The 24,270-nt window shown below is 48.9% G+C and overlaps 1 protein-coding gene across 2 annotated transcripts in view; it reads right to left on the reverse strand.

The window, feature by feature from the left end:
- Nucleotides 1-24,270, reverse strand: part of LOC142296317 (uncharacterized) — a 231,115-nt gene that overhangs the window by 115,632 nt on the left and 91,213 nt on the right. For both annotated transcript variants that reach the window (XM_075339757.1, XM_075339756.1), the window contains exon 3: nucleotides 19,135-19,599. In XM_075339757.1, the coding sequence (XP_075195872.1) occupies nucleotides 19,135-19,599 (465 nt within the window). The remainder of the gene's footprint in view (nucleotides 1-19,134; nucleotides 19,600-24,270) is intronic.

Consider the following 24,270-nt stretch of genomic DNA (forward strand, 5'->3'; position numbering starts at 1 on the left):
TACACCAGCGCAATTTTTGAAATTTTTTTTTTCGTTAGGAAATTAGAAGGGTTTAAAGTTCATCTGCAATTTCTCATTTTTCCAACAATATTTACAAAAAAAACCTTTTTTTTAGGTACCACATCACATTTGGAGTGATTTGAGAAACCTAGGCGACAGAAAATACCTAAAATTGACCCCATTCTAAAATCTGCACCCCTCACTCTGCTCAAAACCACATTCAAGAAGTTTATTAACCCTTTAGGAGCTTCACAACAACCAAAGCAATGTAAAAGGAAAAAATGAAAATTTTACTTTACATAAAAATGTTACTTTAGCCATAAAATTTAGCATTTTCACAAGGGTATCAGGAAAAAAAAATGCACCATAAAACATATTGTGCAATTTCTCCTACACCGATATCTCATATGTGGTGGAAATCAATTGTTTGGGCGCACAGCAAGACTCGGAAAAAAAGCAGCATCATTTGATTTTTTGAAAGCAAAATTGTCTGGAATCAGTAGCTGATGCGATGTTGCGTTTGGAGACCCCCCTGAGGTGCCTAAACAATGGAGCTTCCCCACAAGTGACCCCATTTTGGAAACTAGACCCCTCGTGGAATTTATCTAGCCGTTTAGTGAGCACTTTGAACCCCTGGAGGCTTCACAAAAGTTTATAATGTTCAGCCGTGAAAATATATATTTTTTTTTAACCACGAAATTGTTATTTCAACCAGGTAGCTTTTTTTCACAAGGGTATCAGGAAAAAATGCACCATAAAAAGTATTGTGCAATTTCTCCTGCGTACACAGATACGTCATATGTGGTGGAAATCAATTGTTTGGGCGCATGGCGGGGCTCAGAAGAGAAGGAGCGCCATTTCACAGCAAAATTGGTTGGAATTATTAGCGGACGCCATGTTGCGTTTGGAGACTCCCCTGAGGTGCCTAAACAATGGAGCTCCCCCACATGTGACCCCATTTTGGAAACTAGACCCCCCATACAAAAAAATTAATTTGGCCAAATAAAAAATACGGACGTCAGAAAAAAAATAAAAAAAATAAATAGCGCCTGCAACTGACACTAAAATGACATTTTTGTGTACTCACCGTAAAATGTCTTCCTTGGTCCTTTCATTGGGGGACACAGACAGTGGGTATTATGATGTCTCCAGGGAGGCGTGACACTAGATTGAAAAAGTGTTAGCTCCTCCCCCCACAGCATATACCCTAGCTAGGCAGGAAACTAGCTCAGTTTGGTGTAAAAGCAGTAGGAGAAGGACAACGAAAACCACAAGGGTGGGAGCTGTGTCCCCCAATGAAAACCTCCAAGGAGGACATTTTACGGTGAGTATACAAAAATGTCATTTCCTTTCTCGCCTTTTCATTGGGGGACACAGACAGTGGGATGTCCCAAAGCAGTCCCTGGGTGGGAACTATACTATTAACAGTGTATAACATCAGACTAAGAGCTGACTAACAACTGTAACTGCAGTGAACATATATCAAAACACTGTCAGAAAACCGAGCAGTGGCCACTTATAAATGGGCCACTGCTGCCTGAAGGACTTGTCTTCCAAGAGCAGCATCCGCGGAAGGATGCGTATGCACTCTGTAGAATTTTGTAAACGTGTGCACACTGGACTAGGTAGCGGTCTTGCAGAGTTGGGCCGCCGAAGCCTGATGGTGGATACCCCAGGAAGCACCCACTGCTCGCGTAGAGTGGGCCCGCACAGATTGAGGAGGAACAAAACCTCGTGCTTTGTAAGCCTCACAGATAGCAGTCCTGATCCATCGAGAAATCGTGGATTTCGAAGCCTGGTTGCCCTTTTTGTGTCCTTCTGAGAGGACGAAAAGGGCATCGGATTTGCGCAACGGCGCTGTTCTGGAAATGTAGATCCGCAGAGCCCTGACAAGATCTAGAGTGTGAAGGGCTTTTTCAAAGGAGTGGACCGGGGCCGGGCAGAATGACGGCAACACAATGTCCTCGTTTAAGTGGAAAGAAGATAGACCTTCGGAAGAAAGGCGGGGGAAGGCCGAAGGACCACCTTATCATGATGGAATATCAGGTAATGTGAACGACAGGAAAGGGCCGCAAGTTCGGACACAAAAAGGCGTTTTCAATCTCGCCACTATAGGGAGGATTCCATCCAAAAAGGCTACATGCGAGCAAAGGAAACCCCTCGATCCCAGCTCCATAAGACAGTCCCCAGAAATGAAGATCATAAGGTAAGGTACATAACATCATACCATGCACAATGGCGGGAGATGACGAAAATTATAGAGGGATACTGGCCTATTCTTTTATCTGATAATGACCTGATGCCCATTCTCACCTCTAAACCAGCAATAACTCCTAGGAAATCAAAAACAATAAAAGATCTAGTCGTGCATAGTCATTACACCCCATCCCCCAGTAATTTTTTAGGAACCTTTAAAGGCCCAAAATGGGGATCGTATTCGTGTGGGGATTGTGGAGCGTGTGCACAGGTCACAAAATCCACTGAATTCTTTAACCCCTTCAGCCCCAGGCCTATTTTGACCCTAAAGACCAGGACATTTTTTGCAATTTTGACCAGTATCACTTTATGAAGTTATAACTCTGAACGCTTCAACGGATCCCGGTGATTCTGAGACTGTTGTCTCGTGTCATATTGGGCTTCATGTTAGTGGTACATTTAGGCCGATATTTTTTGCGTTTCTTTGTGAAAAAACGGAAATTTCGCGAAAATTTTGTAATTTTCAAACTTTTAATTTTTATGCTCTAAAACCAACGAGACATATGACACAAAATAATTAATAAATAACATCTCCCACATGTCTACTTTACCTCAGAACAATTTTGGGAAAAAAAAATAAAATTTAAAGGAAGTTATAGGGGTTCAAAGTTTATGAGCAATTTCTCATTTTTACAACAAAATTTACAAAGCCACTTTTTTTTAGGGACATCACATCACATTTGAAGCGATTTTGAAAGGTCTACATAACACAAAACACCCAAAAGTAACACCATTCCAAGAACGGCACCCCTCAGGCTACTCAAAACCACATTCAAGAAGGTTCTTAACCCTTCAGGTACTTCACAGTAACTAAAGCAATGTGGAAGGAAAAAATGAACATTTTACTTTTTGCAACAAAAATGTTAATTTAGCCTCAAATATTGCATATTCACAAGGGTAGCAGGATTAAATGAACCCCCAAAATTTGTTGGGCAATTTCTTCTGAGCACGCAGATACCTCATATGTGGCGAAAAACCACTGTTTGGGCACACGGCAGGACTCGGAAGGGAAGGAGCGTCATTTGACTTTTTGAACAGAAAATTAGCTGGAATCGTTAGCCGCACCATGTTGCATTTGGAGACCCCTTGAGGTGCCGAAAAAGTGGAGCTCCCCACATGTGACCCCATTTTGGAAACTAGACCCCTCATGGAATTTATCTAGATATTTATTGAGCACTTTGAACCTCTGGGGGGCTTCACAAAAGTTAATAGCATTGAGCCAAGGAAAATAAAAAAATTTTTTTTTACCACAAAATTGTTACTTCAACCAGGTAGCTTTTTTATTCACAAGGATATCAGGAAAAATTGCACCATAAAATGTATTGTGCAATTTCTCCTGAGTACACAGACACCTCGTATGTGGTGGAAATCAAATGTTTGGGTGCACAGCAGGGCTCAGAATGCAAGGAGCGTCACTTGACATTTCAAACGCAAAATTGTCTGGGATAATTAGCGTATTCCATGTTGTGTTTGGAGACCCCCTGAGGTGCCGAAACAGTGGAGCTCCCCCACATGTGACCCCATTTTGGAAACTAGACCCCCATGGTATAGAAAAAAAAATAAAAGGCGCAAGCACAAATGTTCTGCAAAAAAGGGGGGGACTAGGTGGGATGGAAAAAAGTAGTCCTGTCCAAAGTCGAGTACGACTGCAGGATGATTGCTGATCAGGTACTTAATTGTTCAAGTTTTGTTATGTTTTTTTTTTTATTTGGGGTGCACAAAAAAAAGCAAAAACTAGAGCAACAATTACGTACCTGATCAGCCAATCACGTAGCTGATCAGCACTTGGCGGCAAGCAGGTGCGGGAGGAGGGGGGGGGGGGGGGGAGGGAGTGGGAGATGCGATTGGGGATAGATAGAAAAGAGCCACGAACAATACTTACAGGATGGATCAGAACTGCGGCAGATGGGGGTGGGGCGCGGCAGATGGGGGGGCAGCGGCATATAAAGGGAGCATCTGTGAATGTGAGACGGCGGCGGCCGGGATCGGGTGGGGGCAGATGGGAGAGGGCGCAGTGGATGCAGGAGCGGCAGAGGATGGGGGGAAGGGGGGATGGGGGGAGAAGGGGAGATGGGGGGAAGGGGAGATGGGGGGGAAGGGGAGATGGGGGGAAGGGGAGATGGGGGGGAAGGGGAGATGGGGGGGAAGGGGAGATGGGGGGGAAGGGGAGATGGGGGGGAAGGGGAGATGGGGGGAAGGGGAGATGGGGGGAAGGGGAGATGGGGGGAAGGGGAGATGGGGGGGAAGGGGAGATGGGGGGGAAGGGGAGATGGGGGGGAAGGGGAGATGGGGGGGAAGGGGAGATGGGGGGGAAGGGGAGATGGGGGGGAAGGGGAGATGGGGGGAAGGAAAGATGGGGGGAAGGGGAGATGGGGAAGGGGAGATGGGGGGAAGGGGGGATGGGGGGGAAGGGGGGAAGTGGGGATGGGGGGGAAGTGGGGATGGGGGGGAAGGAGGGATGGGAGGATGGGGGGAAGGGAGGATGGAGGGGAAGGGAGGATGGAGGGGAAGGGAGGATGGAGGGGAAGGGAGGATGGAGGGGAAGGGAGGATGGAGGGGAAGGGAGGATGGAGGGGAAGGGAGGATGGAGGGGGATGGGAGGGAAGGGAGGATGGGGGGAAGGGAGGATGGAGGGGAAGGGAGGATGGAGGGGAAGGGAGGATGGAGGGGAAGGGAGGATGGAGGGGAAGGGAGGATGGAGGGGAAGGGAGGATGGAGGGGGATGGGAGGGAAAAGAGGATGGAGGGGGATGGGAGGGAAGGGGAGTGGGAGGTGAGATTGGGGATAGTTACCCTACAGGATGGATCTAGGCAGCAGGATCACAGGAGATGAAGGAGGCAGCAGATCGGGGAGGGTGAGAGGTGGGAGAGGGAGCGCAGCGCAGATCACGGGGGAGAGAGGTGAGCAGAGCACAGATCACGGGGGTGAGAGGTGGAGGGAGAGCGGACAGCAGATCACGGGGGTGACAGGTGAGGGAGCACACATCACGGGGGTGACAGGGGAGGGAGCACACATCACGGAGGTGACAGGGGAGGGAGCACACATCACGGAGGTGACAGGGGAGGGAGCACACATCACGGGGGTGACAGGGGAGGGAGCACACATCAAGGGGGTGACAGGGGAGGGAGCACACATCAAGGGGGTGACAGGGGAGGGAGCACACATCACGGGGGTGACAGGGGAGGGAGCACACATCACGGGGGTGACAGGGGAGGGAGCACACATCACGGGGGTGACAGGGGAGGGAGCACACATCACGGGGGTGACAGGGGAGGGAGCACACATCACGGGGGTGACAGGGGAGGGAGCACACATCACGGGGGTGACAGGGGAGGGAGCACACATCACGGGGGTGACAGGGGAGGGAGCACACATCACGGGGGTGACAGGGGAGGGAGCACACATCACGGGGGGTGACAGGGGAGTTGGCGGGTAGCCGATCACGGGGGTGAGAGGTGGGGGGGGAGCGTGCAGCACATCACGGAGGGGAGGGGGCGAGCAGCACATAACGGAGGAGAGGGAGCGCGCAGCACATAACGGAGGAGAGGGAGCGCGCAGCACATAACGGAGGAGAGGGAGCGCGCAGCACATAACGGAGAGGGGGCGGGCACCGATCACGAGGGGGAGGGGCCGGCCAGCAGATCGGGGGGAGCGGTGGCACTGTGGCAGATGGAGGGCGGCGGCGGATCGGGAGGCTTTTCGCCGGTTTCATACAGTGCAATGGCAGCGCGGCAACGTCTGGGTCCCATGCTCCGGTCACATAACAGCATAGGACCGGAGCTTGTCGCCCTGCCATTGCACTGTATACACTCACTGTGCTGACGTGCTGCAGGGACCGACAAGTGAAGCTGATGGGGGCGGTCACCGGCAACAGGTCCACTGTGATTGGAGAGATCGGTCAGAAGGCCGATCTCTCCAATCAGAGCTACTGGAGCTAGTGGAGGGCGATCCAGTGAGGTCACCTAGCTCCAGCCAATGGCCAGTGCTACAGCTGCACTGACCATGGCTGGATTTCAATGTTTCAGTCACTTTAAATGGCTGGAACATTACAGTGGCTGTGATTGGTTAAGCGGCGTTCGTCAGCCAATCACAGCCTCCGTAGGTCCGGGGAGGAGGCACCACCCCTCCTGAGGTCAGGTACAGGTCCCCTCCTCCCCGAATCTGCGGTGCTGCGATTCCGCCATGACGGAAAGATCCGTCCTTGGTCTTTAAGGCCCAGGGCACCATGACGGATCTTTCCGTCCATGGTCGTGAAGGGGTTAATTTCAACAACACTATGACTTACAAGATCTTACATTTTATCAACTGCCGCATGACTGGAGTAATTTATTGGGCCATATGCCCCTGCGGGCTCATATATGTGGGCCAAACGTCCAGAGAGTTTAGGGTGAGAATAATGGAGCACATCAGTGACATCAAAAACGCCATTAAAGCCACAAGCCAAGAAGAAGTGGAGGCTCTGAAAAATATTCCTAAGCATTTTAGAGAAGTCCATGGTAACAACTGGAGACTCCTCCAATTTAGGGTAATGGATAAAATCTACTTAGGGGCCAGGGGTGGAAACCATAAAAATATCCTTGCTCAAAAAGAGGCAAAATGGATTACTCTTTTAGATACAGTTAAACCAAAAGGGTTGAATGATATAATTAGTTTCAGACCTTTTTTGTAGTTCTCACATCAATGCATGGGAAGTTATGACTGTCTTTTGACTTATCCTTATCACTGTATTTTAAATGTATATCTCTTTTTATGTTTTATTCTACAGGGCAATGTGTTTGGCACCAGAATCTACCAACTGAATCTGGACAACATCATTGGACCATATAACATCAGCTTTGAACTGTCATATAATCTGACAGTATGTTAAATAGATACCGAATTTAATGAGTATGTAAATTATAACTATAATGATACTACTATTCATATTTGAAACAAACTGTTTATACATGTTTAAAACTGCCTTAGGGTTTACCCTATATGTCTATATACGGTTTGCCCTTAGTTTTGCCAATACCTAACATGTCTGCTATAGCTGCACTATGTGTGCAGCACGTTATAAAAATCTGTGAGCTTATCTGCGCATCAAAGTCACAATCATAGTGACGTCTTCCTTATGGTTAAAATTAGCCGTTGCCATATCGGAGATTGACTTTGAGGCATTTTACATGTTTATGAACTGTTTGCCCTTACTTCTGCCCATACCTGATACGTCTACCATAGCTGCACTGTGTGTGCGCGCGCCGCTCGCGTCACCTCCTCACCCACCGTGTCTCGTGGCGTCCTATTGGATCTGTACACTGCGCGCATACGCGGTGTGACTTCCGGGACACCGGGTGCCGCGTTGGGCGATGGGGAGACCGGACGGCGTGCAGGTGCAGTAAACTCATGGTCCATAAATAGTGCCTTCCTCACTGTCCTTGCACCTCCCGGACGAAGCTAGCGGCAAACGCGTTGGGGTGCAGGGCAGTGTGGTCGTGACCCTTATGGCTACAGCGGGTTGGTATGCCCTAATAATACATGCATGGTAACTACTGGCCGTCGATGGGTATTGTGTTGATCCCACTGGTTAGTGGGCTGGGTGAGTGGATTCACTCAGCCCAGATATCTTTTTACATGTAATTATATTACTAACAGTGGGATCGCCTCGTTCGCATAGCAGGGGTCTGATTATCTGCCCCATATAGCTGGATCTAAATATACTATCCTGATCCTTATGACTACATGAATCTCTAGCATGGTATGTAACCATATGGATTACTTGCTTGGGTGAATTAATCCTTACTCTTACTGCAAACATGGATAAATGAACACTCATGTTATGATCAGGTTATTATGTGACATTGTTATATGAATTGTTATGTGACAACTCTGCATATCCGCCCAGCCATAAATTGTATAAAAAGACTGTATACTCAACCACACTGCCCTGGATAGGTTTTAATGCACATTTTTTGCACATGATTTTAATTGACACTGTCTGACTACTGTGTGTTCCAAACTATAATGAATATACCGTGTTTTTCCAAAAATAAGACCTCCCCCCCAAAATAAGCCCTAGCAGGGATTTTCAGCATTTTCGGAGAAAGGCTTAAATATAAGCCCTCCCCCGAAAATAAGCCCTAGTCGCGGATCAATAATGAAGTGTCCATGCAGCTAAAAAAGTTACAGCTACTGCAGGACACTTCATTATAGACAGCGGCACCCGGCAATTACACTCACCCGACACTGAGCATCAGGACCTGCAGTGATCACACACCTACACACATCAGATCACACACACACACACACACACACACACACACACACAAAATCAGATCTCACACACACACCAGATCTCACACACAAACATCGGATCACACGCAAACATCAAATCACACACACAAACATCGGATCGCACACACATCGGATCGCATACACACTCACCTCATCCAGCGACACCGATCTCTTCTCGCCGGGAGAATCCTGAGAGGCAGTGTGGTGCAGCGCGACGAACAGGACCTGCGGCTGGACACGTGACTTGCTCTCATTCCCTGCTGCCGTAAGTGCTGGATGTGATGTGTGTGTGTGTGTGTGTGAGAGATCTGCTGTGTGTGTCTGCGTACGGCTGTGTGTGTCTGTGATCGGCTGTGTGTGCTTGTGATCGGATGTGTGTACCTGTGATCGGATGTGTGTGCCTGTGATCGGATGTGTGTGCCTGTGATCGGATGTGTGTGCCTGTGATCGGATGTGTGTGCCTGTGATCGGCTGTGTGTGCCTGTGATCAGATGTGTCTGTGATCGGCTGTGTGTATCTGTGATCGGCTGTGTGTGCCTGTGATCAGATGTGTGTATCTGTGATCGGCTGTGTGTGCCTGTGATCGGATGTGTGTATCTGTGATCGGATGTGTGTATCTGTGATCGGATGTGTGTATCTGTGATCGGATGTGTGTATCTGTGATCGGATGTGTGTGCATCTGTGATCGGCTGTGTGTGCATCTGTGATCGGCTGTGTGTGCATCTGTGATCGGCTGTGTGCATCTGTGATTGGCTGTGTGTGCATCTGTGATTGGCTGTGTGTGCATCTGTGATCGGCTGTGTGTGCATCTGTGATCGGATGTGTGTGCATCTGTGATCGGATGTGTGTGCATCTGTGATCGGCTGTGTGCATCTGTGATTGGCTGTGTGTGCATCTGTGATTGGCTGTGTGTGCATCTGTGATCGGCTGTGTGTGCATCTGTGATCGGATGTGTGTGCATCTGTGATCGGATGTGTGTGCATCTGTGATCGGATGTGTGTGCCTGCGATCTGCTGTGTGTGCCTGCGATCTGCTGTGTGTGCCTGCGATCTGCTGTGTGTGCGATCTGCTGTGTGTGCGATCTGCTGTGTGTGCGATCTGCTGTGTGTGCGATCTGCTGTGTGTGCGATCTGCTGTGTGTGCGATCTGCTGTGTGTGCGATCTGCTGTGTGTGCGATCTGCTGTGTGTGCGATCTGCTGTGTGTGCGATCTGCTGTGTGTGTCAGCGGGTCAGCCAGCAGAAGGGTAGGACAGCGTGCAGCACTGACCGGAGATCACAGGGAGGACCTGGGAGCCACGCAGACGTCCTGGTCTGGTGAGTATGAGTCTCCGGGGAAGTGGGGGGGGGTCTGCTTTTTGGGGGGTAAACTTACCCCCAACCGTGTTTTTCCAAGAATAAGACCTCCTCCGAAAATAAGCCCTAGTGCTTTTTTGGGGGGCAAAAAAAATATAAGACACGGTCTTATTTTTGGAAAAACACGGTAAATAAAGATTTGTTATATAACCTTTTCTATATATAAGTGGTCGTCTGATCCTTAGACCGGAGGGTCCAGCGGTCATTTGTAAGCTAAATGGTATGAGTTGGGATCATGGTCAAACATAATTGAAGATTTATATACTATAATGGATCTGTTCTTTCAATTTATGGTTTATCAAGTTCGGACACTCGCCTGATAGAGGTAATGGTGACTAAAAAGGCAACCTTCCAAGACAGTCGTTGAAGAGAGATTTCTCTCAGAGGTTCTAAGGGAGGAAGTTGAAGAGCTCCGAGAACCAGATTCAGATCCCAGGGATCTAAGGGGTGGCGATAAGGAGGGACCAAATGCACTACCCCTTGAAGAAAGGTACGGACCGGAGGACGAGAAGCCAGCTGCTTCTGGAAGAATATTAACAAGGCAGAAACTTGTCCCTTAAGGGTACTGAGAGCCAGTCCAGAGTCCAGACCGTCTTGCAGAAAGGCAAGAACATTACGGATTGAAAAGGTAAGGGGCGACCGATTATGACGGTCACACCAGGAAAGATAGGTCTTCCAGGTCCTGTGATAGATACTGGCGGAGGAGGGCTTCCGAGCATTAAGCATGGTATGAACTACCTTAGAAGAAAGACCTGACTTGGCTAGAATCAAGGATTCAAGTGCCACGCCGTCAACTGCAGCTGTGCTGTATTCTGGTGGAATATTGGACCTTGCGACAGAAGATCCGGGCGGTCGGGAAGACGCCAGGGATTGTCACCGAGAAGTTGGAGAAGCTCTGGGTATCAGGCTCTCCTGGGCCAATCCGGGGCCACAAGGATCACCGGGATTCCCTCCGCTTTGATTTTCTTGATTACTCTCGGAATGAGAGGAAACGGAGGGAAGATGTAGGGTAGGCGAAACAGCGCCCACGGAAAGACTAGAGCGTCGGAGCCGATCGCTAGCGGGTCCTCTCGATCGGGATATGAAAGGATGTATTTTGGCGTTCATCCGAGACGCCATGAGGTCTACATCTGGGAGTCCCCAACGAAGAGTGATCTGATGGAACACTTCGTTGTGGAGGGACCATTCCCCTGCCGCTAGACGTTGCCTACTGAGAAAGCCTGCGGCCTAGTTGTCTACCCCCGGAATATGGACAGCTGAAATAATGGGGATGTGCTTCTCTGCCCAAAGAAGAATCCTGGATACTTCTTTCATCGCTGCCTTGCTGCAAGTTCCTCCCTGACGGTTGATGTAAGCCACGGCCGTGGCATTGTCTGACTGGATCCGAACAGGGAGGCCCAATAGTAAGGGCTGAAAGTTCTGAAGGGCCAAAAATATGGCTCTGATCTCTAGAACATTGATGTGCAGGGAGCGCTCGGAAGGAGACCAGCGTCCATGAACAGTGTGGTGGAGAAACACCGCCCCCCAGCCTATCAGGCTGGCATCCGTCGTGACTACTTGCCAGTGGACAGGGCGGAAGGACTTCCCTTGAGATAGGGATGAGACTTGAGTCCACCAGACGAGGGAGCTGAGCGCAGTCCGAGATAGGCGGACTGACCGGTCTAGAGAAGCTGGATTCTTGTCCCAGGAGGATAGAAGATCCAACTTTAGAGGGCGCAGATGGAATTGGGCAAAGGACACGGCTTCCATGACTGCCACCATCTTGCCTAACACTCTCATTCCATTCCGAAGGGATGTGTAACGGCGAGAGCGGAGGGATTGGGCGGCCCGGATCAGGGAAGACCTCTTGTCTTCTGGAGGAAAAACCCGGGACTGAGCCGTGTCTATCAGCATACCTAAAAAGGTGATGCACTGATGAGGAATGACTTGTTGAAGTTGATAAGCCACCCTAGCCTTGACAGCGTGTCTAGGCAAATCTGCACGCTTTCTGAGCAAACTTGAAGAGAGCTCCCTTTGACAAGAAGGTCGTCCAAATAGGGAACGACCCAGACGCCTCTGGGGTGTAAAATGGACATGACGGCCGCCATGACCTTTGTGAAGACCCGAGGCGCAGTGGCCAGCCCAAAGGGGAGGGCCCTGAATTGGAAAGGACGGTGTCCTACGGCAAAACGAAGGAACCGTTGATGAGAGACACATATGGGAATGTGTAAATAAGCATCTTGAACGTCTATGGAAGCTAGGAATTCTCCCGATTCCATGGTGGCTAGCACTGCTCTCAATGATTCCATTCGGAAGGTCCGAATCCGTACGAATCTGTTCAGCCTTTTGAGGTCCAAGATAGGGCGGACAGAGCCATCTTTTTTGGGGACGACAAAAAGGTTTGAATAGAAACCATTGCCGCGCTGTTCCAGGGGCACTGGAGTGATAACGTTTGCCTTCTGTAAAGAGGCTATGGCCTGAAATAAGGCCTGGCTTTGCGTTTTGGACTTTGGAAGACGAAAACGCAGAAACCTGTTGGCCGGCAAGGAATGGAAATCGATTTTGTAACCCGAGGTGACGATTTCTCGAACCCAAGCATTGTGGGTGTGGTCTAGCCAGATATCCCGAAAAAGCAGAAGCCGCCCTCCAACAGGAGTCAGATCTGAGGGATACCTGGCGTCATGCTGAGGGGGCCTGTACAGGGCGAGGTCCTTTGGGTTTCGGTTGCTTGGAGTCGGAAAGCCAGGAAGAGCCCCTTGAGGGACCGGATCCTCGATCTGAGCGTTGGGACGATCCTTGGGCTGATGGTTTTTGGGGGGCAGGCCGAAAGGGCATGGTACTTTTACCACCAGTCATCTCAGATATGAGTTTGTCTAAGGATTCTCCAAAAAGACGAAGGCCATGGAAGGGGAGTGTGGACAGGGATTTCTTGGGAGGCACTGTCCGCATTCCATATCTTTAGCCAAAAGGACTCTGCGGGCAAAGACAGCATTGGCCGCCGTTAGGGCTAACAAACTAGCTGCATCTAGGGAGCCGTTAAGAAAATAATTAGAGGCTAGAGAGAACAAATCAAGGATCTCAAGCGCGAAGCATCCTGCGCAGGTTCTTATTCCACACACCCATAGCTCTCGCGACCCATGTCAAGGCAAACAGGGGGAGAAGAGAGGAGCCCAAAGCCTGGAAAATAGATTTGACCGCAGCATCAACTGCGCAGTCGGACGAGTCCTTGAGAGACGCGTTGTCTGAAACGGACATGACCGTGTGTTTAGCCAGTCTGGATACTGGCGGATCCACAACAGGTGGTACTCACCAGGTCTTAACCATTTCAGATGGAAAGGGATAAGCAAATGAAGAGAAGGTTTTTTTTTATTAAACCTTTTATCAGGGTGATCCCACCGTTTAGATATAATTTGACGAAAAACCGTATCCGGGGCAAAGGACTTAGGAGGCTTCTTGGCCCGCTTGATTGCCGACTGAGAAGTCGGGTCCGGAGGCTGATCAGAAATCGACAGAGAGTGATTGACAGCCAAAATTAATGTGTCTTCTATATGCCTAGACTCAGAAAGGACATCTGAATCAGAGTCAGAGTCTTCAGAATCGAGACTACTAAAAGTCACGGAACCTCGGTCAGACTGACCATCGTCCGAATCGGATGAGGCGTAGAGGTCGCAATGGCGCCTTCTGGAAACAGTCTTTTTACGTTCTGGGGAAGAGGGACCAGACGAAGCAGGTGGGCTCCCCTGAGGGAGCTGAGCCGAGGGAAGGCTGTGGGAGCCTGTGGAAGGCTGGGATATCTGAGCGGCAAGGTCCTCTATCCTTTTACACATTAGAAGAGCCCATGCAGGCATTTCGTCATCAGACAGGGGTGCTGCCTGGCCGGAGTTGAATCCAAAGACTGCACGACATCCTGGTCCGGCAAATGGGTCTGTTGTGACACGGTAGTAGGGGCATCGCAGCCCCGGCATAGTGGATAGCTTCGGCCTATAGAAAACGAGCGTCCACAGGTGGTACAAGCATAGTAAAGGTCCTTAGAGGACGCCTGGGAAGGTTTATCACCCTTGCGGTTACACATGTCAGCAATAGAGTCCTACAGCCCTATAGGGATAGCGTTATGCCGCTGTTATAGGAGTGCAGAGCCAAGGAGGCGATCTCACCCGTGTCTGCTCCTCACGTGGAAAATGGCGTCCAGCGTTTCTGGCAGCATGGAGGAGAGAGACGGCCCCCGGAGACTGATTGGCTGTCACGTTTAGTCCCAGCCCTGGGACCAATCAGAAGGAGAGCCGCTGCGACTGAGGGAGTGGCTTCCAGAGAAGTGAGAGGGGGCATTGCTAGAATGCAGGCCGACGCCGGGGGCTAAATTAATGAGGCTCCCCGGGATCACGGCCTGCATCGCCCCACTGGCGCCTTTTCAGGCGGCGGTTTGGATGCAGGGGACAGAGGACTCGTCGTCTCCCTACCTGCTCCTGGCTCCGTCTGAAGACGCGTCGGTCCGGGGATGCGGGGATCTCAGGGACGCATCTTCGGCTCAAGGGTGAAGCAGGTCCTCGGCTCTGCTTAGCCCTCTGGAGCTACCTTGGTGTGAGGTGGTTCCAGGGAGCCTGGAGGGGTACGCAGACCCGACCACTTGGGCGTGAGGGAAGACTGAAGGCTTGTGCATGCCAGGTTTCCTCTGCCCATACACGGGGGAAACGAGGGTGGCAAGGCACCCTGGTATTGCCCCATAATCAAAAATAGAATGAATAAGAAAAAACAAAATAAAAAATAAAAACAAAATAAGCCGGCCTAAGGCACCTGGTAGGGCTCAGGCCAGACATGTCAGCCTCCCTGCTGACACTAGAAAAAAAACTGAGTTAGTTTCCTGCCTAGCTAGGGTATATGCTCTGGGGGGAGGAGCTAACACTTTTTCAAATCTAGTGTCACGCCTCCCTGGAGACATCATAATACCCACTGTCTGTATCCCCCAATGAAAAGGCGAGAAAGGAAGGGGGCTTTACACGGTAGCGATATCGGTTCCGATATCGCTATTGTGCGTACCCGTCCCCATCGTTTGTGCGACACGGGCATATCGCTGCCCGTTTCGCACAAAATCGCGCTCCCCTGTCACACGACTTACCTGCCCTTTCTAAGGGGGCGGGTCGTTCGGCGTCACAGCGACGTCAGACGGCAGGCGGCCAATAGAAGCGGAGGGGCGGAGATGAGCGGGACGTAAACATCCCGCCCACCTCCTTCCTTCCGCATAGCCGGTGGAGGCTGGTAAGGAGATGTTACTCGCTCCTGCGGTGTCACACACAGCGATGTGTGCTGCCGCAGGAACGACGAACAACATCGCTAATGAGAAATAAACGATTTTTGGTTTTAGGACGAGCTCTCCACGGCAAACGATTTTTGCCGCTTTTGCGATCGTTTTAGATCGCACAAACCTGTTACACGCTACGATATCGTTAATGACGCCGGATGTGCGTCACAAACAACGTGACCCCGACGATAAAACATTAACGATATCGTAGCGTGTAAAGCCCCCTTAAAGCAAGTGTCACACGTGAGAGCGATGCACGAATCTCGCATCGCATCATCCGGCACAGCCGCATACTCTTGTCTGGAAGAGAGCCACCGTGGCGGATGATGCGATGTGAGACTCGTGCATTGCTCTAACTTGTGGCACTGGGCTGACCCTTACAATATTCAGTAAAAAATACTGTAGTTGACAATTACTACAGTATAATTTTACTGGCCTTAAACTAAGTTTATTTGTATTTCTTTCTTAGTTTACAGAAAAAAAATCAGGACACACGCACGGATGTGCTGCAAAAGGGGGGGGGGGGGAACTAGGTGGGATCGAAAAAAAGATGGATGGAGGATGGGAGAGGGCACGGCGGAGGATGGGAGAGGGCGCGGCGGAGGATGGGAGAGGGTGCGGCAGAGGATGGGAGAGGGCGCGGCGGAGGATGGGCGCGGAGGAGGATGGGAGAGGGCGCGGAGGAGGATGGGAGAGGGCGCGGAGGAGGATGGGGGAGGGCGCGGAGGAGGATGGGAGAGGGCGCGGAGGAGGATGGGAGGGCGCGGAGGAGGATGGGAGAGGGCGCGGAGGAGGATGGGAGAGGGCGCGGAGGAGGATGGGAGAGGGCGCGGAGGAGGATGGGAGAGGGCGCGGAGGAGGATGGGAGAGGGCGCGGAGGAGGATGGGAGAGGGCGCGGAGGAGGATGGGAGAGGGCGCGGAGGAGGATGGGAGAGGGCGCGGAGGAGGATGGGAGAGGGCGCGGCGGATGGGAGAGGGCGCGGCGGATGGAGGAGCGGTGGAGGATGGGAGAGGGCGGGCAACAGATCAGGGTGAGAGGTGGTGGAGGGGGCAGCAGATCGGGGAGGGTGAGAGGGGGTGGAGGTTTGGGAGGGTGAGAGGGCAGCAGATGAAGAGGATGGGAGAGAGCAGGCAGCAGGTCAGGGAGGGGGGCAGCAGATCAGGGAGGGGGGCAGAAGATTGGGGAGGGTGACAGATGGGAGAGAGCGGACAGAAGATTGGGGAGGATGACAGATGGGAGAGCGGGCAGCAGATTAAGGAGGGTGAGAGGGGGCAGGAGATCATGGAAGGGGGGCAGCGGCTGATGAGGGAGAGCGGGCAGCAGATCAGGGAGGGGGGCAGCCGCTGATGAGGGACAGCGGGCAGCAGATTAGGGAGGGTGAGAGATGGGAGAGAGCGAGCAGCAGATCGGGGAGGGTGAGAGATGGGAGAGCGAGCAGATCGGGGAGGGTGAGGGACGGGAGAGCGTACAGCAGATCAGGGAGGGTGAGAGATGGGAGATCGGGCAGCAGATCGGGGAGGGTGACAGATGGGAGAGCGGGCAGCAGATCGGGGAGGGTGAGAGATGGGAGAGAGCGAGCAGATCGGGGAGGGTGAGATGGTGGAGGGGGCAGCAAATGAGGATGGGAGAGAGCGGGCAGCAGCTCACAGAGGGGGGCAGCGGCTGATGGGGGAGAGCGGTGGCAGATGGAGGCAGCTGCAGCAGATAGAGGAGATCGGCAGTGGATCGACGACTGTGGCAGCGGATCGGGGGCAGGGGTGGCCGATTGGGGGGGCAGGGGCTTACCAGGGCACTTGCAGGGATCGCTCTCCTCAGCTTCCACGTACGGAGTAAAGCTGAGGGGAGTGGTCACTGACCCCAGATCCACGGTGCTTGGAGAGATCGGTCACAAGGCCGATCTCTCGAATCAGAGCTGGGGGAGAGTGAAGCACCGACCACCAGCTCCAGCCAATGATCAGGGCTACAGCTGCACTGATCATGGCTGGATTTCAATGTTTCAACCATTTTCAATGGTTGAAACATTACGGTGGCTGTGATTGGCTGACGAAACGCCGCTCAGCCAATCACAGCCTCCGTAGGTCCGGGGATGAGGCACCACCCCTCCTGAGGTCAGGCAGACGTCCCCTCCTTCTCAAATCTAAGGTTTGTGTGAACCAATTGCACTCACTGGGGCTCTGGGGTTGCGATTTCGCCATGACGTACTGGGTACGTCATAGATCGTTAAGTACCATGTCACCATGACATACCCAGTATGTCATGGGTCGTTAAGGGGTTAAACAAAGGACCTCTCACCTCTCCTGACATGTCTGCTTTAGCAAATACTTGCATCCTACAAAACGTCTGTGTGGCCTTGGTAATATCTCTCAGGTGTAGACTTAGAAAACAAGCAGGTGGAAAGGTGCACTTAATGAAATGTGTGGCCCCGTCTCGATGCACTAAGCGCCAGTACTGGTTTAGGCTGGGGCCACACGGGCTTTATTGCGAGTCAATCGCATAACACTCTACTGGAGTGTAACCCAAGTGTTATGCGAGTGTCATGCCATTGTGCTGTGATCCTCTGATCACAGCACAGCCACGGGAGAGGTCGGGCGCTGCGGATGAGAAGGAGGGAGTAATTTCCTAATCTACTCAACTGTCAGTTGATGCATTACACCGGTGCGAGAGTGCAATACGATGTTTCTCTCGCAACCATAGACTTATATGGGTGCGAGTGAAAACTAATTGGATTCTACCTCCAGTATGCTGCGATTGTTTTCTCGCTCCAATTAGGGCTGAGAAAAAAAATTTGCTCACGATTTTTTATCGCATTCCAGTCACTCTGTTTTTCTCACCGTGTGTGCTTACTCTTAGACCTGCAACATGTGTCCGTGCCGCCGGTACGTGTCTGGGACTTTTTGACACGTACCGGCGGCACGAGTACACGTGGTCCATGGTTACCCTATGGTACAGGCACAGATACGTAAAGCCACACGGAACGTGTGTCCGTGTGGTTTGTACGTGCATGCGTTTTTAAACACGGCTGACATGTCCGCGTTTCTCCGGCAGCACGCAGACACGAACCCGCTAAAGTCAATGGGTCAGTGTCTGCACGTACGTGACACGGACCATGGACGTGTGCTTTCCATACGGTCCATGTACGTTTTTTGTTTTTTTTTTTTAATGGTGAAACAGCTCAAGACACACGGACTGCACACGGACATGACACGTACGTATCTTACGCATACACGGGCATTCAACACGCACGGCAAGCATACGCCATCACACTGATGTCACACGTACCGGAGAAAAGGACATCCAAAACGGAACACGGACCCGAAAGACGGACCGCGAGACACATACGTGTTTTTTGTGGACGTGTGTTTCAGGCCTTAAACAGTCAGTCATTCTGTGCTGACCGTCTCTAAGCATAGAAAACTGGTGTTCACTATAAACACAATGTGGCAGGGTGGGAATGGAGACAAAAATCTATTTAATCCAGCAGAGTTTACAACAAAATGTAAATGTATTGCTATAAACTTGATATACTAGCCAATACTTTAAGTGAACAATTCCATAACTAATAAAAAAAAGTTGATATTGCTAAACATACGTGCTTCAATCTTATGCAATGCAGACATGGTTTGTGTTGCTTCAAAGAATTGTACACACAGCAATCTTGCAGAAAGTCTTATTAAGGGGAGATTATTATGTATATAAGATAAACATTTGCAATACCAACACTAATCTATTTAAGTAGAAGCAGTCAGTAACTGAAAACGTTGGATGGCAGCTGGAAAATAAATGCCAACAGCTCTTTGTGGTCTTCTAACTGTAATAACAAGCTGTCATGGAACCAGGTTTCATCTAGCCTACAGAGTGACTGACCATGCGTGAGAGCTAAATCAAATTGTTCGTCTCATCTGATCCCTAAAGTACAGTTTGTACTGGACACAGATTACCCTAATGTTCTGTGACAAAATTCAGCAATTTCATACCTGGGCGCTGTTTGTATTTTCCCCAGCACTTTCTAGGCTGTCATCAGTGTTTTCTTCCTCTGGTCGTGCATCATATGTCTCAGGATAGTTGAATACACACTGTATTTGCTCCTCCTGATCAATTGTAAATTTGAGAAGGTCAAAGTACCATAAGCGTGGTATGTACACGTCATCGTCGGATGCACCAGATGTTCTTGAAGACTCCACTTTCTTTAGCTCCTTTTTGAACACTGTTCTTAAATTAGCAATCTTATGTTTAACAAGCTCTACAGTTGCTGCGGGACAAACGGTCTTACAAAGCTTAATCAGTGTTTCATATGCTTCGGCTTTTTTCTGTCTGCTGGAATAATCAGCGCATTTCACTTTCCACAAGCAAGGAAAAGAGCGGTACAATTCAATAAATTCTTTTAAGAAATCAGGATTCATAAATATCTCTGCAGACATTTTCTTCTTTGCAACAATTACCTACAAAAATACACTATGAATTATAATATTGCCTTCTTTCCAACAATAATATAAACATACTGAATTTTCTATATGGATCATTACAAGGTGTTAAAAGTTAAAGGAAAATCTCCAAAACTTTGTCTCTTTTTAGTGGCCTTAAGAAATGTGGAAGCTGCACAATAATATTTTTTATGCAAGGTGACAACTGCATCTTTTGTGCTGGTTTTGTATTCTGATAATGTTGCCTTATACAGGTAACATCATTGTAATATGAGTACAACACAAGTTTGGATGTGAGCCTTAAAGTGGAAGCAGTTTAGATCTACAAAATGAGGCAGGAAGAAATTGATGAAAACAAGTGCAATGATCCTGGTTTTTGGAGTGCTTGTTACGGGCTTCAGGCATCAGAAATTCTAACACACTAGAAATTAAGCGGTTTTAGGATTTTTAGCCCATCTTATTAGTGACCAAAAACGTAGCCACTTTTCAAAAAACATGACAGGAGAAGCCCTACCCCTCTACTCCACAGCGCTGCAAATTTAGGTGGAGCTTCCTGAAACTGTCATGGAATCACACTGCACATGCACTGCCCACCACAATGACAGAGGTGGGAAGAAATTTGAAAAAGGAGGCAGGTCATGGAGCAGTAATAGAAACATAGGAGCAGAGCTGAGGGGTGGAGAAGCAGATAAATACCCTTCCCCCCAGTCCCAACCTGATAAACAGAGATGTCAGTAGAAGAAAACGTCAGAGGCTGATTAAAGAAGAACCAGAGTTCAGATTCCTTCACCAAAGGTATCAATTTAAATCAGCATAAGGCCGGATTCAGACGTCCGTGTTTTAGGTACGTGTGACATCCATTTTTAAAATGAATGCCACACATAACCATGTTATTCTACGTTGTACTCACACGGTCGTGTTTTCACATGGACTGTGTGACCCCTCATAACCCCGCATGCACACACGCAGGCATGTCCGTTTTTTCTCCGGCAGCACAGGTGTCATCTGGATCGCATACTGATGTGATCCGTGTGACATCAGTGTGACACATACCGGAGGAAACACGGGTCTTTTTAATAATTTTTTTCCCTATATTTACCTTTCTCCAGCGATGCTGTCTCCAGCTCCTGACCCCCGCTCACTCACTATACTCACTGAATATTCACTGCAGTGAGGAGCTGGAAACCGGAGCAGCGCTGGAGACTTCAGTGTCGGGGACCGCTTCGCTGGGTGAGTATACAGCAGAGTGTGCGTATGTGTTCAGTGTATACATGCATGTGCGCTGTATGTGTGTATGTTCTCGGTGTATCCATGTGTGTCAGCTATATGTGTATACATATGTGTGTATATGTGCTCAGTGTATACACGTGTGTGTGTTTGTGTGTGTAGTGAAAACCTGAAAGCCGGAACATCGCAGGGACAGCATCGGGGACTCATTATAGTTCCCAATGAACTCTGATGAACCCGTAAAGCTATAGCGCGGGTGTCATCAGTATTTCATCAGAGTTCATTGGGAACTCCGATGACCTCCTGGATGTCACTGTGCTTGCAGAATACTCACCTGTCCACGCGATGCTGTCTTCGGCGGTGCTGTACCCAGCGCTGTTCCAGCTTCCAGGTCCTGAGTGAGGTGAATAATCAAATAATATAATGAGCGGCGGTCATGAGCGGCGGGAGGCAGCACACGTATGACCATAACCACGCGTGTGACTGGTACCTGATAAAACACGGACGTCTGAAACCAGCCTCACAGTGTCATTATGTCCATGTCTTTACTTTAAATTGCTAAGTCCTACTGACAGGTTCTCTTTAAATTCCGTGGCCCAGATTCATCATTTTATATAAAACTAGCTGTAGTACCCGGGCGTTGCCCGGGATCGTAACTGTCTCTTTCCCAGTCAGTCTCTTTCCCCGCCCGTCAGTCTCTTTCACCGCCCGTCAGTCTCTTTCACCGCCCGTCAGTCTCGTTCACCGCCCGTCAGCCTCTTTCACCGCCCGTCAGTCTCTTTCACCGCCCGTCAGTCTCTTTCACCGCCCGTCAGTCTCTTTCACCGCCCGTCAGTCTCTTTCACCGCCCGTCAGTCTCTTTCACCGCCCGTCAGTGTCTCTCTCTGCCCGTCCGCGTCTCTCTCTGCCCGTCTCACCACCAACATATTACCTCACACATAAGCTTCTTATACTAACAGTTTATTTTGTTCCAATAGCAACAGCTGACAGTTGCTATTAACCCCTTCAGCCCCAGGGCACTTTCAGTTTTTGCGTTTTTTGCTCCCCTTCTTCCGAGAGCCGTAACTTTTTATTTTTCCGTCAATCTTGCCATATGAGGGCTTGTTTTTTGTGGGACAAGTTGTACTTTTAAATGAAACCATAAGTTTTACCATATGGTGTACTGGAAAACAGCAAAAAATTTCCAAGTGTGGAAAAACTGCAAAAAAAGTGTGATGGCACAATAGTTTTTGGGATGTTTTATTCACGGTGTTCACTATATGGTAAAACTGATGTGTGGGTATGATGCCTAAAATCGGTGCGAGTTTGTAGACACCAAACATGTTTAGGTTTAGTTGTATCTAAGGGGTTAAAAAAAATTCACAAGCCTGTCCAATAAAAGTGGCGTACGTTTTGCGCCATTTTCCGAAACCCGTAGTGTTCTCATTTTTTGGGATCTATGGCTGATTGCCTATTTTTTGCGTCTCTAGCTGACGTTTCTAATAGTACCATTTTTGCGCAGATGCTACGTTTTGATCACCTGTTATTGCGTTTTGCGTAAAACTTGCGGCGACCAAAAAAACCCGTAATTTTGGCGTTTGGAATTTTTTTTGCCACTACGCCGTTTACTGATCAGATTAATTGATTTTATATTTTGATAGATCGGGCATTTCTGAACGCGGCGATACCAAACGTGTATATTTTCTTTTTTTTTTAACCCTTTCATTTTCAATGGGGTGAAAGGGGGGTGATTTGACATTTTAGGTTGTTTTTTTTTTTTAAATTTTTTAAAACTTTTTTTTTTTTTTTAACTTTCTTTTATTTTACTATTCCCCCTAGGGGGCTATAGCGATCAGATCGCTCTGATCTATCTGCTGATCACAGCTATACAGCTGTAAACAGCAGATACAGTCACTTCCTGCTTCACTGGCCTCCCGGCCGAGTGAAAAAAAAACTGAAACGTCATAGCTGCAAGCATCATCACATGACCCTGTGCTACCATGGCAACCACCGAAAGTCATGTGTCACTCACGTGACTTCCGGTGGGGGCGGCGGTAAGTGAAAATCTTCACTTTGGCAGCGAGATGTAAGGGGTTAATGTTACGAGCGGAATGCGATTCCACTAGTAACATGCAGGCACATATGTCAGCTGTTGAAAACAGCTGATATGTGCGCCGATCGCCGTACCCTGCCCGCGGCAGGGGGCGAGGCTTAACGGCACACAATCCATGACGGATAAATCTATTAATAGTCTGTAGCTCACCCCCTCCATTCAGTTTAATGGAGGCAGGATTTTGGAGAGTAACTGTAAAGCGCGGGGTTAACATGGGGGGGTCACATGGGGCGTCTGTGCAAAATTTCATGATTGTAAATGCGATGTGCAAATTTCAAAGCGGACATACACACATATATACACTGAGCTTTATATATTAGATTTTATAGCTTTAAGTTTTAGAGCAGAGAATTTTGAAAATGAGTTTTTCTATAAAAAGTTGGTAATTTTTATAGTTATGTTCATCTAGTCCAACACTTAACCCCTTTACCACCCAGCCTGTTTTCATCTTCCTAATGCAGCCAATTTTTTCGATTCTGACAAGTGTCACGTTATGTAATAACTCTGGAACGCTTCAACAGATCCCAGTGATTCTGAGAATGTTTTTAAAAGACACATTGTATTTCATCTTAGTGATAAATTTAGGACGATCTTTTTTGTATTTATTTGTGAAAATATTGGAAATTTGTTGAACATTTTGCAATTTTCAAACTTTGAAAGTTTATGCCCATAAAGCAGAGTTATGTCACACAAACTAATAAACATTTACCACATGTCTACTATACGTCAGCGCAATTTTTTAAACAATTTTTTGTTAGGATGTTAGAAGGGTCCAAAGTAAATCAGCAATTTCTGATTTTTCCACAAAAAAATAAAAAACATCACATTTGAAGTGTCTTTGGAGTACTTTTTGTCAAACAGACCTCTCAAAGTGACAAAATTGTAAAAACTGCACCCCTCAAAACGACATGAAAGATGCAATAATTCAGGTGCTTCACAGCAACTAAAGCAATTGTGGAAGGAAAAAAAAATGAACATTTTACTTTTTCCCACAAAAATGTTATTTTAGTCCCAAATTTAGCATTTACACAAGGGTAACAGGAGAAAATGCACAGTGCACATGTTTTGCAATTTCTCTTGAGTACACAGATAAACCATATGTGGCGGAAAACTACTGTTTGGGCGCATGGCAGGGTCAAAAGGGAAGGAGCATCATTTGACTTTTTGAACGCAAAACTGTCTGGAATCATTAGTAGACGCTATGTCACGTTTGAAGAACCCCTGATGTGCCTAAACAGTGGAAATCTCCCACAAGTGACCTCATTTTGGAACCTAGACCCCTCAAAGAATTTATCTAGATGTGTGGTGAGCACCTTGAACCCCCTGATGCTTCACAGAAATCCATAACGTTGAGTCATGAAAATAAAAAA

The sequence above is a fragment of the Anomaloglossus baeobatrachus genome, chromosome 3 (assembly GCF_048569485.1).
Source record: "Anomaloglossus baeobatrachus isolate aAnoBae1 chromosome 3, aAnoBae1.hap1, whole genome shotgun sequence".
Lineage (NCBI taxonomy): Eukaryota > Metazoa > Chordata > Amphibia > Anura > Aromobatidae > Anomaloglossus > Anomaloglossus baeobatrachus.